This window comes from Puma concolor, chromosome A1 (assembly GCF_028749965.1).
Source record: "Puma concolor isolate L17-30 chromosome A1, mPumCon1.1.hap2, whole genome shotgun sequence".
Classification (NCBI taxonomy): domain Eukaryota; kingdom Metazoa; phylum Chordata; class Mammalia; order Carnivora; family Felidae; genus Puma; species Puma concolor.
Window position 1 is genome coordinate 13,204,336 of NC_141667.1, and position 14,051 is coordinate 13,218,386.

The 14,051-nt window shown below is 41.5% G+C and overlaps 1 protein-coding gene across 1 annotated transcript in view; it reads right to left on the bottom strand.

Moving 5' to 3' along the window:
• Window positions 1-14,051, bottom strand: part of MARCHF11 (membrane associated ring-CH-type finger 11) — a 105,490-nt gene that overhangs the window by 14,802 nt on the left and 76,637 nt on the right. Inside the window, exon 3 of the mRNA XM_025923749.2 lies at window positions 9,823-10,015. Within this exon, the coding sequence (XP_025779534.2) occupies window positions 9,823-10,015 (193 nt within the window). The remainder of the gene's footprint in view (window positions 1-9,822; window positions 10,016-14,051) is intronic.

Below are 14,051 nucleotides of genomic sequence, written 5' to 3' on the forward strand. Positions count from 1 at the left end.
TACAACGACACAGTCAACACTTAGCAAATGTTGGCTCAATAGATGACGGGGACCCATTTGGCTAAATGGCCTCCAGATGAGAGAGATGGCTAAGAGCGTCACATTTTCTCTGGAGGAAACAGAAGTCAACAAGATCAGCATATTTGGTCTGTTGCTTTGCTAACTATGTCAATGTTTGCCCCAGAGAGCTTGAACTTTACAAGGGCAAAGGACAGGAAGGCAAGGGGTTGTGTCTTCTCTCCCTGAGGAAGCCTAAAGAGTTAATTCGCTTTGAGAGTCCATTGCAAGCGCAGCATTGAAGGGCAAGTGCCAAAAAACAAGTTCCCTTCTATTTTATTTCCTGGGGTTTTAAAGGCCGCAATATCTCTGATAACCAACTACGATAATAATCTTTAGAGAAATTGGTAAACATTAGTATGATTAAGGCATAGAAAAGCCTTTAATTTGTACCTCCAGAGTAAAATGCTAATAATGGCATACTTTTCAAAGCATATAAATGATAAAGATTTGGTTTTCCTCTAACAATTTTGAATTACAAAGCACCACTCTGCCTCTCTGAGGGGCCTGGCCTCAGAGGTCAGAAAGCGAAGGATCAGATAGGAGGCTGGGACTGGTGTGGGACGATGCACTCCTGTTCGAGACTCTTTCGCGACAAAGTTGCGGCATTTCCTAGCGCATGATGCCTAAGACATTCTGTATTCGGGAAATAACATCAATACTTGTAAAAGATTCTACTCTGTTTAAGAAATGATTCCCATCAAGCTAGCAGCTCGTGCAAATCTGGTAGTGGTCCTGGCTGCAGCAGCCGACCTCAGAACCCAGCCCTCTGCCTGGGAGGAAGTTTGAAGGGAAACCCAGAGGGGCTCCGGGCAAGAGCAGAAGGAGGCTTCTGTCCTCCCTGCATCAGCAGCTGGGCCAAGTTTCGTTAGTAGCCAAATTGTGGCACCAGAGGGGTACCGATCCCCAGTCAGATCACAGATCAGGGAATGGAAGCATGTCTTGAGAGCAGAGGTGGCTGATAGTCCTTTCCTGTCTTGGAGGGAAAATTGAACATTGTGATAGGAAGATTAAAAAAGGAAGTACCGGGCTAGTCAACTTTCCTAGTCATTCTGCCAAACAGTGTTTAAGTTGAGCTGCTTTTTTTCACATGCCTTATGATTCACGCAGATGCTTCCACATTGGTGCTTCCTAGGAAACTCTGGGAGAGGAGAGTGGTGCCGCCCTCCTACACTCTGCCTTCCGCAGCCCAAAGCTCTGCCCGTAGCTCTGAAACAGCCTCTGCGGGCCCACTTCGTGCTGAGGACCTACTGACGTTCAAAGCTCTGTTCTCTGGAATGATTCTGGTGGCTCAGATCCCAGACTCCGTGGTGGTGGTGGTGGTGGTGGTGACAGGGGTGTAGTGCCATGAACGGCTGGATGTGGGCTCCCGGTGTTTTGTGATTTAAAAAAAAAAAGGGGGCGCCTGGGTGGCGCAGTCGGTTAAGCGTCCGACTTCAGCCAGGTCACGATCTCGCGGTCCGTGAGTTCAAGCCCCGCGTCAGGCTCTGGGCTGATGGCTCGGAGCCTGGAGCCTGTTTCCGATTCTGTGTCTCCCTCTCTCTCTGCCCCTCCCCCGTTCATGCTCTGTCTCTCTCTGTCCCAAAAATAAATAAACGTTGAAAAAAAAAATCAACATATATTTGGAGTCTCAGGATCAAACTTACTGACAATTTTGAATGGGGTGGAGCTGCCCTGCTGGTGTGGCCCTGAGAAGAGGTGTGGGGCCTGTGGGTGGCTGACAGCTATTCTCCCCCATTTCTCATAGAAGAGGCCCCCAGAACCACACTGGGTTCTGCGATCCTGGGTCTCCTACTCTATCGGGCATCCTTCACCCCTCTGCGCAGGACAGAACCGACACAGGCCCTGAAGAACGCTGGTGAACGAGACTGTCCTCTTGGCAATTTTACGTTTCTCACTCGAAACTATTTGATAGATTTTATATTTACCCATAAATATTTTGTCTCTCTGCAGTGAGCCAAGGGCTGCACATTTTACAAACTTTGCCCAAATTTCTTTTTCAAACTCACTCATCTATACGGTTGATGACCCTGTGTGACAATCTAAGAATTGAAGGCTCCCCTGTTGTCTCCTGCAAACTCATTTTTTTTTCTGCTCCACATCATGGCATATTCCACCTTCCAATGCTAATTTCTTTCAAACGCTTTAAGTAAATATATGTTTTTCACCCAAAATGCTTTAGGAACTTCTGAATCATGCTGTGAAGTGCCAGAGAGCATGGGAAATTTTAAACAAGAGATCGTCCAATAGTCATTTATATTTTGCTTGGAATGCATTCGAATTTTTCTTCCTTAGTTGATTTACTTTCTTAATTACGCTTTGCTTATGCTAATTGGTTTATATTTGTTGAAAACAAGCCACAGGAAGAAAGAAAATCTAAAAGCCTCATTTTAGAAAGAAACAACCCTGGCATGAAATACACAACTGGCGGGGCACCTGGGTGGCTCAGTTAAGTGTCCGACTTCAGCTCAGGTCATGATCTCGCAGTCCGGGAGTTTGTGCCCTGCTCTGTGCTGATAGCTGGGAGCCTGGAGACTGCTTTGGATTCTTTGCCTACCTCTCTCTCTCTCTCTCTCTCTCTGCCCCCCCCCCCAATGGTGCTCTGTCTCTCTCTCTCAGAAATAAATATTAAAAAAAATTTGAAATAGACGACTGGCCATCCTCAATGGGGAGAACTCATTTGTGGTAACCAAGAGTTTGATTATCCTGAAATTCTTGGTTAAAAGTCTTCACTTTTCCTCATACAATATCACAGAATTAGAAAATGTACGTTTTAAGTTTCATGTCAATGAAAGGTTCAACGATGTGTTACTTTTAGCTGCTCTGCCGGGGGAAAAAAAATAGCACAGTGAAGCAGTATGGAAAGACAGAAATGTTACCTTAGCTTTTAAAAATGTAAACACGTGTCTCATGTCTCCGATATAATCAAGGACCGTAAGAACATGTGGTATTTACTTGTTTGAAGTTCTATAATGAAATGTGAATACATTACCAACTGCTAACTCTATATCGTTTTCTTGTGTGTGCCCAAGAACCTTTAACTAGACAGATCATCAACTGTGAAAAACAAATTTTTTAAAAGGGCTATAATAATAACTACAAGAATTCATATGTATTTAAAAAAAAATAATTAGGTTTCAAACAGAGTGAAATAAAACCTCACATTGGAGGATATGAAATTTCTGCAGAAGGAGCATTTTTCAGCACTGACTATATAATTGGTAGATTAAGGAGAAGATATTTTGATCTGATCCTCGTTCAAGTGTATAGCAGGTTATTTTTAAAAATGCCCTAATCTCTGCAGTTTTCAAAAGCAGGACAAGAAAAACTACCGTACTATACTTTATATCATTATTTCAAAGAGCTCTGAGAGGGATTTTTAGTTCCTGGTGGGTACATGTGTGTTTCCTCCACTCTGGATGTCTGTGCTTTAATTTGTTTATTTAATAGAGTAATATGGAAAACAAGCAATAACAGAGTCAGTACTTTAGCCACAGACCCAAGTGATAGAGGGAGGCAATTTTCCTTAAAGCAATTTCTGGGAGCACTTTCTGCATGAAAAAAAGAGACAGACTGAGAAGTGAAACTCCTTGAGTGTTAATGGTATCATCGATAGAACTGTTCTCGAGAGGCAGCGATCTTTGACCTCGATCCCATCTTCTGATTTCATTTTCAGAAAGACGAGGTGGGAGTAATCACAGGGCAGAGCTAGTCTATGTTCCTGCCCACCGCATCCCAAAAGACGCCACGCAGGACAGGCTGCATTAAGAGCACGGTCCGTGTGGCCATTCTTATTTTCTTAGGTAAAACCGCCCCACAAACCTAAATAGTTACAAGAGACTTTAAGGAAAGCACTCTAATGGTATTAAATATAGCTCAAACTACCAATGAAAATGTCAAAAAATGGATATCCATTTTTGGCAAGGCGTGGGAAGATGGGAATTCTCATATATCTGGGGTGAGTGCAATATAAGTCAAATTTAGAGAGCCAAAATTAGAGAGCCGAAACGGGGCATGTGCTTACTACTCAACCCAGACTTTGCACTTCTTGGAATCCTGCCTACAGAAATACCGCTAGGCAGCACTGTGTCTAATGACAAAAATTGGTAACAACTTGAATATCCGTCAGTAGAAGTTAAGTAAACGGCTGTACATCCATTCTAATGGGAAAATCTCTAGGTCATGGTGCTGCATGAAAATGACTATGTTTTGAATAATACGAATAGTATGATCCCACTTATATTAAAACACCTATGTGTCTATGTACCCATAGACATGTTAACCTAATGAAAAAGATCTGGTGGGGGCGCCTGGGTGGCGCAGTCGGTTAAACGTCCGCCTTCAGCCAGGTCACGATCTCGCGGTCCGTGAGTTCGAGCCCCGCGTCAGGCTCTGGGCTGATGGCTCGGAGCCTGGAGCCTGTTTCCGATTCTGTGTCTCCCTCTCTCTCTGCCCCTCCCCCGTTCATGCTCTGTCTCTCTCTGTCCCAAAAATAAAAAAAAGAAAAAAAAAAAAAAAGAAAAAGATCTGGTGGATATACACCAAAATGTTGGGGGAGGGGGACCTTTCTGCAAAGGGAATGACATAACAGAGCAGTGGGAGTGAAGTCTTTTTTTTAAACTTTATATATTCATAAAATGGGTTTATTTGAATATGTATATGTTTATACTATGTGGACAATTAAGAGATTTTTTTAAAATAACAAAGTGATCCACGTTCTTAAATTTTTTTAAATGTTTTATTATCCATAGAAGAGAGAGAGGGAGACAGGGTGCGAGCAGGGGAGGGGCAGAGAGAGAGGGGGAGACACAGAATTTGAAGCAGGCTCCAAGCTGTCAGCACAGAGTCTGACACAGGGCTTGAACCCAAGAACCGCGAGGTCATGACCTGAGCCAGAGTCGGATGCTTGACCGACTGAGCCACCCAGGCGCCGCTTAAATTTTGTGGCCATAACCAGCCCCTTCCGTTGGTATCTCAAGGAAGCTCAAAACATATTCCAGACATGGATTCGGCACTAATTTAGAGTGTTAATGAAATTAAGCATAAGCACTGCTATCCCGAGTTCAGGAATCCCACTAATTGGGTTCTAGTTTCATTTTATTGCTTTGACAGAAAATTGAACTCACCTCATCAGGTTCTACCAGACACTCAAATGACGTGGTAACTACTGCCCTCACTTTTTGGATGCAAGTTCATCAAATGACTCCCTTTCCTCATGGCTGACTCTGGGTCACTACTGAATGCATTCCTCTTATGGAACAAGCTTCCTATGAATCAGTCAATGGAAGCCATAGCCTTTTAATTTCTCAATGTGCAGAGTATGGACTTAAGAACCAAATCCTGAGCCCAAAGCCTTCCATCATGCATTTGCTTTTCATTTCTGGGTTTCATAACCTTCCTTTGCCCACCGTGCAAATCTTCTTAGGGGGGAGCCAACACAAACGAGCTTGCTTTGACTATTGTCCCTAACTTACTGTCCCAGGCTAAAACATCTCAGTGATTTAAATCCTTTATATTAGTTTTCCTGGTACACAATTATAGTTGGAATGTCAAATAGTTAAATACTTAAAAGAGCTCCCCCTGTATGATATAAAGTTACCGTTTTGTACTTCGATTTCCTTAAGACACGTTTCCCTTTTATGGTTCTCCCTTGACCTCTCGACCACCACCCTCTGACCTTTAATATCTCCTCTTAACGATCTTCAACTCATTCTTACTTTCTCCATCTCTCTTGGCACACGGCCACTTTGTGATTTAGTAAATACAACCTGGTTATATAGGCGATGGGGATTGTGTTCATCGAACCCTTACACATTCAAGTTGAATCATCATCTAGGATCGGTACTGTCCAATATAATAGCCACCAGCCACATGTGGCTATTTATTTAAATTTAAGTCAATTTAAATAAAATTGACTTTAAAATTCTGTTTCTCTTTCTCACGAACCACATTTCAAGCGTTCAAGAGCCAAACGTAGCTAGGGTTGGTGGTCCTGGACAACAGATACACTGCAGTAAATTCTACTGAACAGCCCTAATCCAGGCATTTCAATGACAATGGCACCTAGAACCCAGGGAGAATTCAAAACTTTAATAGCAAGAAAAAACTGAATCTCGGAAAAGCAGAAAATGTATCAATTAATCATGAATAAAAGCAAAAACCAAACCCCCTATTTGTAGAAAGAAGTTAACGAATTTCCTGAGTAAATACATTTTCTACAAATCTTTACATTTCTATTGAACAACCCAACAACAACCTCTTCCTAAGCATTACAAACACTGGCTGGATTATAACATTTGTTGATTCAGGAATAATCTACGGATTTTTTGAATTTTTTTTTTTAAACAGAAGATTTATGAAGCTGCCAGCCTGTTCCTTCTCACTGAGGTATAAACAAGTTTGAAAAGCTTGGGCAAACAGGAATGTGGGAATGTTCCCAAGTACTTTAACGCCCTCCGAAAGGGGAGCCAATCTTACCTCCTCCACCAGTGACAAGGGGCCATCTCCCCACTTGCCATGCATGTACTCATCCATCAGCCTGCTTGGCTGTCACCTCCCCGTGAAACCTGCCTGGAACCACCCCCTCCTTGCATACGACATCCCAGCAGTCATGTCTCCCTGCTTTGCCCACCTCCTGTGCCTGCTTCCAGAACTGTGCACATTCCACCAGATTCTAATTACCTACTGACATGCCTGTCCTCTTGTGTGGCTGAGAGCTCCGTGGGGGTGGGAAAATGACCCACTCTGATTTGTATTCCCAGCACCTAGCACTGTGTCTGACACAAAGAAGGTTCTCAATAAATATTTATTGACCTGAGCAAACTGGGCTCAGAGGGTAACCTGCTTTCACCCTCAGACTCCTGCAGTCAGGGGGATTGGAGGCGTAATCAATGTAACCTACTTTGTTACCATCTACATGCAATTAACAGACCCTTGAATTAATTTGCCGGAGCTATTATTGGCTATGATCCAGTTGGCTATTGACAACCTGCATGTGTATTTGCTAACTTGGCTATAGTTGTTTCCCAATTTCTTGAGGAAAAAAATAAGATACTCTCTGAAAACGAACAAGGTTGTTCAACCTGAATTCTTTGACATTTTTCAAAAAATACAAATAAATCCTGGGGCGCCTGGGTGGCTCAGTCGGTTAAGCAGCCGACTTCGGCTCAGGTCATGATCTCGCGGTCCGTGAGTTCGAGCCCCGCGTCGGGCTCTGTGCTGACAGCTTGGAGCCTGGAGCCTGTTTCCGATTCTGTGTCGCCCTCTCTCTGCCCCTCCCCCGTTCATGCTCTGTCTCTCTCTGTCTCAAAAATAAATAAACGTTAAAGATAATTAAAAAAAAAAAACAAATAAATCCTGCAAGGGTGAGATTTGGATTTAATGAGTTAGAATGCAATGAAAGGTTATTGTCATTATTTAAAACGTCAATAAAAATGCACTCTCCAAAGTGTAAGCCAGGAAAATGTTGATTGGTTTGTGTTCCTAAGAAACTTGACTTCATAAAATGGGCAAATACCCAGATTTCAAAAGGGAAGCCCAAATATGTCCATATTCTGCCAAAAATCATTAGTCCATAGGCCTATGCGTTTAAAACCAAAATTTAATAATTTTTATTAAGAAACTGGCATTAACAATCAAAATTTAAGATAAGGTAACTTGGTACTAAATGCAAGCTTTGAAAACCAGAATAATGGGGGTGCATGATTCTGTCGGTTAAGCATCCTACTTCGGCTCAGAACATGATCTCATATGGTTCGTGGGGTCCAGCCCCGCATTGGACTCTGTGCTGACAGCTCAGAGCTTGAAGCCTGCTTCAGATTCTGTCTGTCTGTCTGTCTCTCTTGCCTCTCCCCAGCTTATGCCCTCTCTCTCTCTGTCTCGCAAAAGTAAATAAACATTAAAAAAAAGAAGAAAGGAAAGCCAGGATAATGATTTCCTAACCAGGATGTATAAATATACGTTCGTTTTTTAGTGCTGTAATGATATCAAAGCCAATGGGACTTTTTCCCTCCACGTTCGACTGGAAGCCTAATGGTTTCTTTGTTTTTCATCTCTCCTTTTCGTATCAACGGAATACCACATTTTATAACATTTATGGTGAAAAAAAATAAATACTATCTATCTCTGAATTTATTAAGGAATTTGTAGAACAGTTTTGTGACTCTTCTTTATTTAGAGCAATACCCTAGAGATTATATTTGTATAGAGATTTAGCATTTCCAAATGCTTACAAGTGCATTATCACATTTAATGCAAATTGTTCATACACATCATTAGCTCCATTATTCAGGCAACATCTGCTCAGTTTACATATTATTCATGACATTTCCCCCCCACACCTCCTTTTTCCCTTCCTGGCCTGCAATTTGATCATTTTCTTTCCTATTAGTCTTGTGCTAGTGACAAGGGAGGAAGGAGGAAGAGAGGAAATTCTGGCTAATCCTATTTTAAAATGTATAGGGTTCTTTTAGAAAAAGTGACTGAAGATATTTAAACTGCTAGTGAAATTAAGGCTCTAGTGAGCACAGGCATTAGTGTGAATGATTTGAGTTGCTTTAATGTTTGTGACTTATTCAAATACCTTTAATCTGTAACTTCCAGTTAATAACATAATTGGTTCTAATCATGATTTCCTTGATTTGGGCCTGTGTGCTAGGGATTATTATTTCCATCCAGGACACGGAGAGAGAGAGTTGATTAGTCCCCGCGGAGCCCAGGATTGGAAACCGAGTCACTGGATCCCAAATTGCACCATTCCCTGCAACCAGCATCCCCCAAGCTTCGGCATGCCTCAGAATCCCAGGGGACTTGTGATGCACAGGCGGCCGGGGGGCCCCAATCCTGAAATTTCTGATTTGGCAGATGAGGTGGAGCCTGAGAATGTGCACTTCTTAAGAAGCAGCGGTAGGACCATTGCTCTAAACCACGGCTGCCTCTCTCAGCTCTTTTGACGCCCCACCGAGCTGCAACCACATCAGAGCAGGGACAGTCCCCTCGAGACCGCGTGGCCCCTCTATGTGCCTGCCCCCCACTGCCAACCAGACACCATCACAGTGCCAGTGTGATAACTGCGTAATTACACGCCACATAACTGCTGCATGGATTGGCTTCCACTTTCTCTTGGTATTGGGGAAACAGCAGATCAGTCAAGAGGAACGTGCAAATAACCTTTTTTTTTTTCGTAGGGATCTGTTTAAGCCAAAATGTTTGCTCCTTTTTCTCTTCTAAGCCACTGAATGTATTAAGCAAAACAAAGAGGCACAGGTGATAGGAGAAACTGACCCCCAGCCCCCATCCCGCCAAGGAGTACTTTGTGCCCTCGAGGCACCTGAGTCACTTGACCACGAGGTAGGACCACCAGGGGTCTGTCCCTCCTCTCCCCAAATGCACAGACCACCACCGTCACCAGTCAATGCCTTCCCAGCTTGGTGAAAGGGGGCTGATTTGCTCTCATGCCATAGAAATAAATGACCTTATTTTGCCCCCCCCCCCAATAATTTCTTCCACTCTTCCTTCCTTTACCTTGCAAAACAAGTCACTTCAAATGGGCATTACTCTGTTAAATTTTTTGCAACAACTTGGGTATATAGACGCTATGCTTTTTGAGGAAAGCGGCCCGATTGTGACACCCCAGACAGTTAAGTACCTGGAGAACCGAGATCCCGTGAACCACAACGTTCTACCCCAGATCCCACTGGCGAAAGTAAAACAGCTGAAAGAAATGGATTACTGACAGTTTGTTAATGTTCAACGGCATGGTCTTACCTATGCACACTAGATCCATAAAACCATACATTCCATAGCAGATTTGAAAAAGGATGTCCTTCCTCTGCCACACTGCATAGGGGCTGAAGGCAGACCAGAGGAGCCAGGTCATACTTGCTATTAAGAACAGGGATCCTAGGATTACAGCAATCATCTGAACTTTCTCAACCAGTGTTATAGAAATGCTTTGCCACTAAAAGAAAAACAGAGGCATGTAAGAAAAAGGTGCTGTGTTCAATTCAAAAAGGAAAAAAAAAAAAAAACATTTTCAGCCCCATGTTTCTCTTCATAATGTTAGACGCTTTTCGATCTGATCGGCCCCCAAATGAATTTTTCCATTTCATCCCGGCTATAAAAAATAGACAAGCAGATAAAGATTAATGAATTGCCTTAGCTTCATTATTTTCAGTAATTCACCGCTCTGCACATTTAATCTAGTTTTATTCCAGATAGCAGTACTGCGAGCGAATGGCTGAGGAATATTTAGTACCTGGGATCACATTATTATCTTTCATGCATGCACAAAATTAAATATACTCCGAAGATATGCGTTGAAGTCTCCTCTATTTGGAAACTTATTTTGCTTTTTAGCACATTTGGCTACTGCAAAAAAGGGGAACTGTCTCTTGCTTTTGCAAAAAAAAAATGTAAGAAACAAATACATAAGTTACATAAGAACATCAATGCAAAAGTCATTAAAGTAATACACTAGAATTCTAAAAGAACTATAATATTGTACATTATCTGTTACTGGTACATTTCATATACTCAGATATTACTGAATTTTAATTATCTAGTGAGTGATCTGTGAAGCCATTTTTGTCAAGATTTCGAATTGGTAAACAAATGGAATATCTTTGAAATTCACAAACCGTGTAAGTACCACACTAGTCAATGGGGAGAATAATTTGGTATCCTAAGTATCAGTATTTGTGAGGATTTTACAGTCCAAATGATCAAAAGTCTTTCAAGAGTGTTATCAACTTGAAAGGATTAATTAGTCATGTTCTCCCTTTTGCATAATTGAGACAGAAACAAGACTAGGATTGCTATTATGGTTTGTCAGTAAACAATGAAACTCAAAACAACCTGCACAATTTTATTCTGTGTGAAAGGGCTCTGGCTGTTGCAACATATGGCTTGTCAGAAGAATTCCTAAACAGTTTAAATAAGCTTTAAAAACAAATGAGCTTGAACAACCAGCATCCACTGTGTGAATCCGATATTTCCTTAAACTCTTTACTTACCTTAAGTCTGAATATGTGGATCCCAAATGGTAAGTCTGTCACTACCCATGACTCCCTCTTCTCCCTCATTGCTTCTGTCTCTCATCATAAATAATTTATATATTATATTCAAATATGCATTTTTACCTTGCATATTCATAGATAATATTAAACTCTACATTTATTAAAGATTAAATACAAAAATGCATATGAAACATTTAATTCTCTAGGGTCATTTATTTTTCTTTTAAATATTTTATTTTCTTTTATTTATTTTATTTTAATCTTTATTTATTTTTAAGATAGAGACAGCATGTGAGCAGGGGAAGAGCAGAGAGAGAGGGAGACACAGAATCCGAAGCAGGCTCCAGGCTCTGAGCTGTCAGCACAGAGCCTGACATGGGGCTTGAACTCACGAACCATGAGATCATGACCTGAGCCGAAGTCGGACGCTTAACCGACTGAGCCACCCAGGCGCCCCTTCCTTTAAAAATTTTATAACCAAATGACCATTCTGTGGAATTCCATAAGAAACGTATTTCTAATGATTTTAAGATGCAGATTCGATTATCGAAAACTGGCTTTTGGTTTACAACTCTGGATGAATAATAATTAAATTAGTCAATATGATTTTATCATTACAAATGAATCAATTTACTTCAAGCATGTACTTGAAGCTATTGTTTTGTTTTGTTTTTTTCTGGCTTCCTGACATAATTTTAAACTGCCAGGCAATTGAATTTAAAGCCATTTTAGCAGCACCTGGGCGGCCTAGTCCATTGAGCGTCTGACTCTTAGTTTCAGCTCAGGTCACGATCTCACAGTTCATGGATTACAGCCTCATATCGGGCTCTGTGCTAACAATGCAGAGGCTACTTGGGATTCTCTCTCCTTCTCTCTTTGCCTCTCTCCATCTCGTGCTCTCTCTCTTTCAAAAATAAATACATAAACACTGAATTTTTTTTTTTTTAATTTGGCGTCACCAAACAGGTGTGAAGTATTAGTTGTCTGAGTTTAGTTTTGGTGCTCGTTAAAGTTTTGCCTTAAATACCACAACACGGGAAGCTAAGTAGAAAATAACTTCCAACCAACATCCATCCCAGATGGCTGCTATCACATCTCTATGCATTATGGTGTTCTATCAATTTATTCATCATGTCAGATAGATGAGAACAAAGCATGCTTTTAAATCCACGAGGCAAAGGAACACAAGTGGTGTGTGTGTGTGTGTGTGTGTGTGTGTGTGTGTATGTGTGTGTGTGTGCACGTGTGTGTGATTTTCTTTTTTTTTAAATTTTTTTTTTCAACGTTTATTTATTTTTTGGGACAGACAGAGACAGAGCATGAACGGGGGAGGGGCAGAGAGAGAGGGAGACACAGAATCGGAAACAGGCTCCAGGCTCCGAGCCATCAGCCCAGAGCCCGACGCGGGGCTCGAACTCACGGACCGCGAGATCGTGACCCGGCTGAAGTCGGACGCTCAACCGACTGCGCCACCCAGGCGCCCCAGCTTTTTTTTTTTTTTTTTAAGTAGACTTCACACCCAGCCCAGAGCCCAATGCAGAGCTTGAACCCATGACCCCAAGAACAAGACCTGAGCTGAGATCAATAGTCCGACACCTAACTGAATGAGCCACCCAGGAGCCCTGTGTTGGGAATCTTCTGACACATGAAGCTTAACTATTTCCTGGCAGGGAAGGAGAATGAGTGAATGGACAGGCTTATCAGGAATAAGAACCATTGATGTTGCACACTTGTTTGGTGACACCAAATTGAAAATGGCTTAAAATTCAAATACCTGGCAGTTTGAAATTAGGGTGTTTAAAATTACGTCCAGAAAGCCGGGGAAAAAAAAGAGCATAACTCTCAGTTCTCATACCCTGAGATGCTTATTTATTATTATCATAGAAATTATTTTGTGTTGTGGAGATAAGAAATAAGGTCAGAAATAATGTTGAGACTTTGGAAGTTTATTTCTAAAGAAGGAAACACTGCTCAAATGCTATAAAAAGCTTCCTGAAATTTTTGGTTTTATATCAGTCCGCTAATGCAAATATGCCAATGAGTCTGAAAGGGCGTCGATGTTCTTCATATATTGATGATCCTTAAAATTAGCACCATTTATCTGAATAGCGAATGAGGGCAAGACAGTATTGAAACCAAAATCATTAAACTGATTATGAACATGGGGATTTTCCCTTTGAACGCTGATGTCATTTTGGCAATTTCTTTGCCCGTTATATAATGTTCTTATTATTGTTACCATTATGCAAAAAAGTGGGATTGTTCACATTCTTCCCCTAGGAAAAATAATGTTGCTTTCCACCACTAGGAAACACCCACCTGGCGTCTTTGCCCTAGAAGGCACACATTATCTGACGGGCTTAGCCTCAAGAAGCTGTGTTAATGGACCATTAGCTTAGACAATAAAAATAGAGGATGAGTCTCTCGAGGCTATCCCAATGGTATCCAAGGCTTGGATTTCAGTCTGTAAGACATTTCTGATATTTGAACAGAATTTGTCAACTGCTGAACATACTTTTCACCTCTAAAACTTAATATGTAAGCATATGTAATATGCGTGTTTATTTACATTTCTTCCCAAGTTTGGAAAGGTAAGTACTATAACAATGAGCAGATTGACTCTACAGAATTGCTATGATTTATTTCTTTCCATAATATTGGAATATGTTTGGCTTTTATCTTCCTGAAAAGATGCTCACTTCTACACAAACTATTGGATGTACTGTTTCTAGCAAAAGTGGGACCGAGTGGTTCCTCTTTTGTAAGTTCATCCTCATGCAAGGTACTAGAAGTAATTTAATAAACATACTCTATGGTTATATAGGGCCAGTATGTCCCAGGCACTTTTCTAGGAGGTTATGCATATTAACTCACTTAATTCCCACAACAACTCTGTGAGGAACGTACTATTACGATCTCCATTTTAAAGATGAGGAACCTGAGGCAGAGAGAAGTCAAACAATTCGCCCAAGGTGGTAC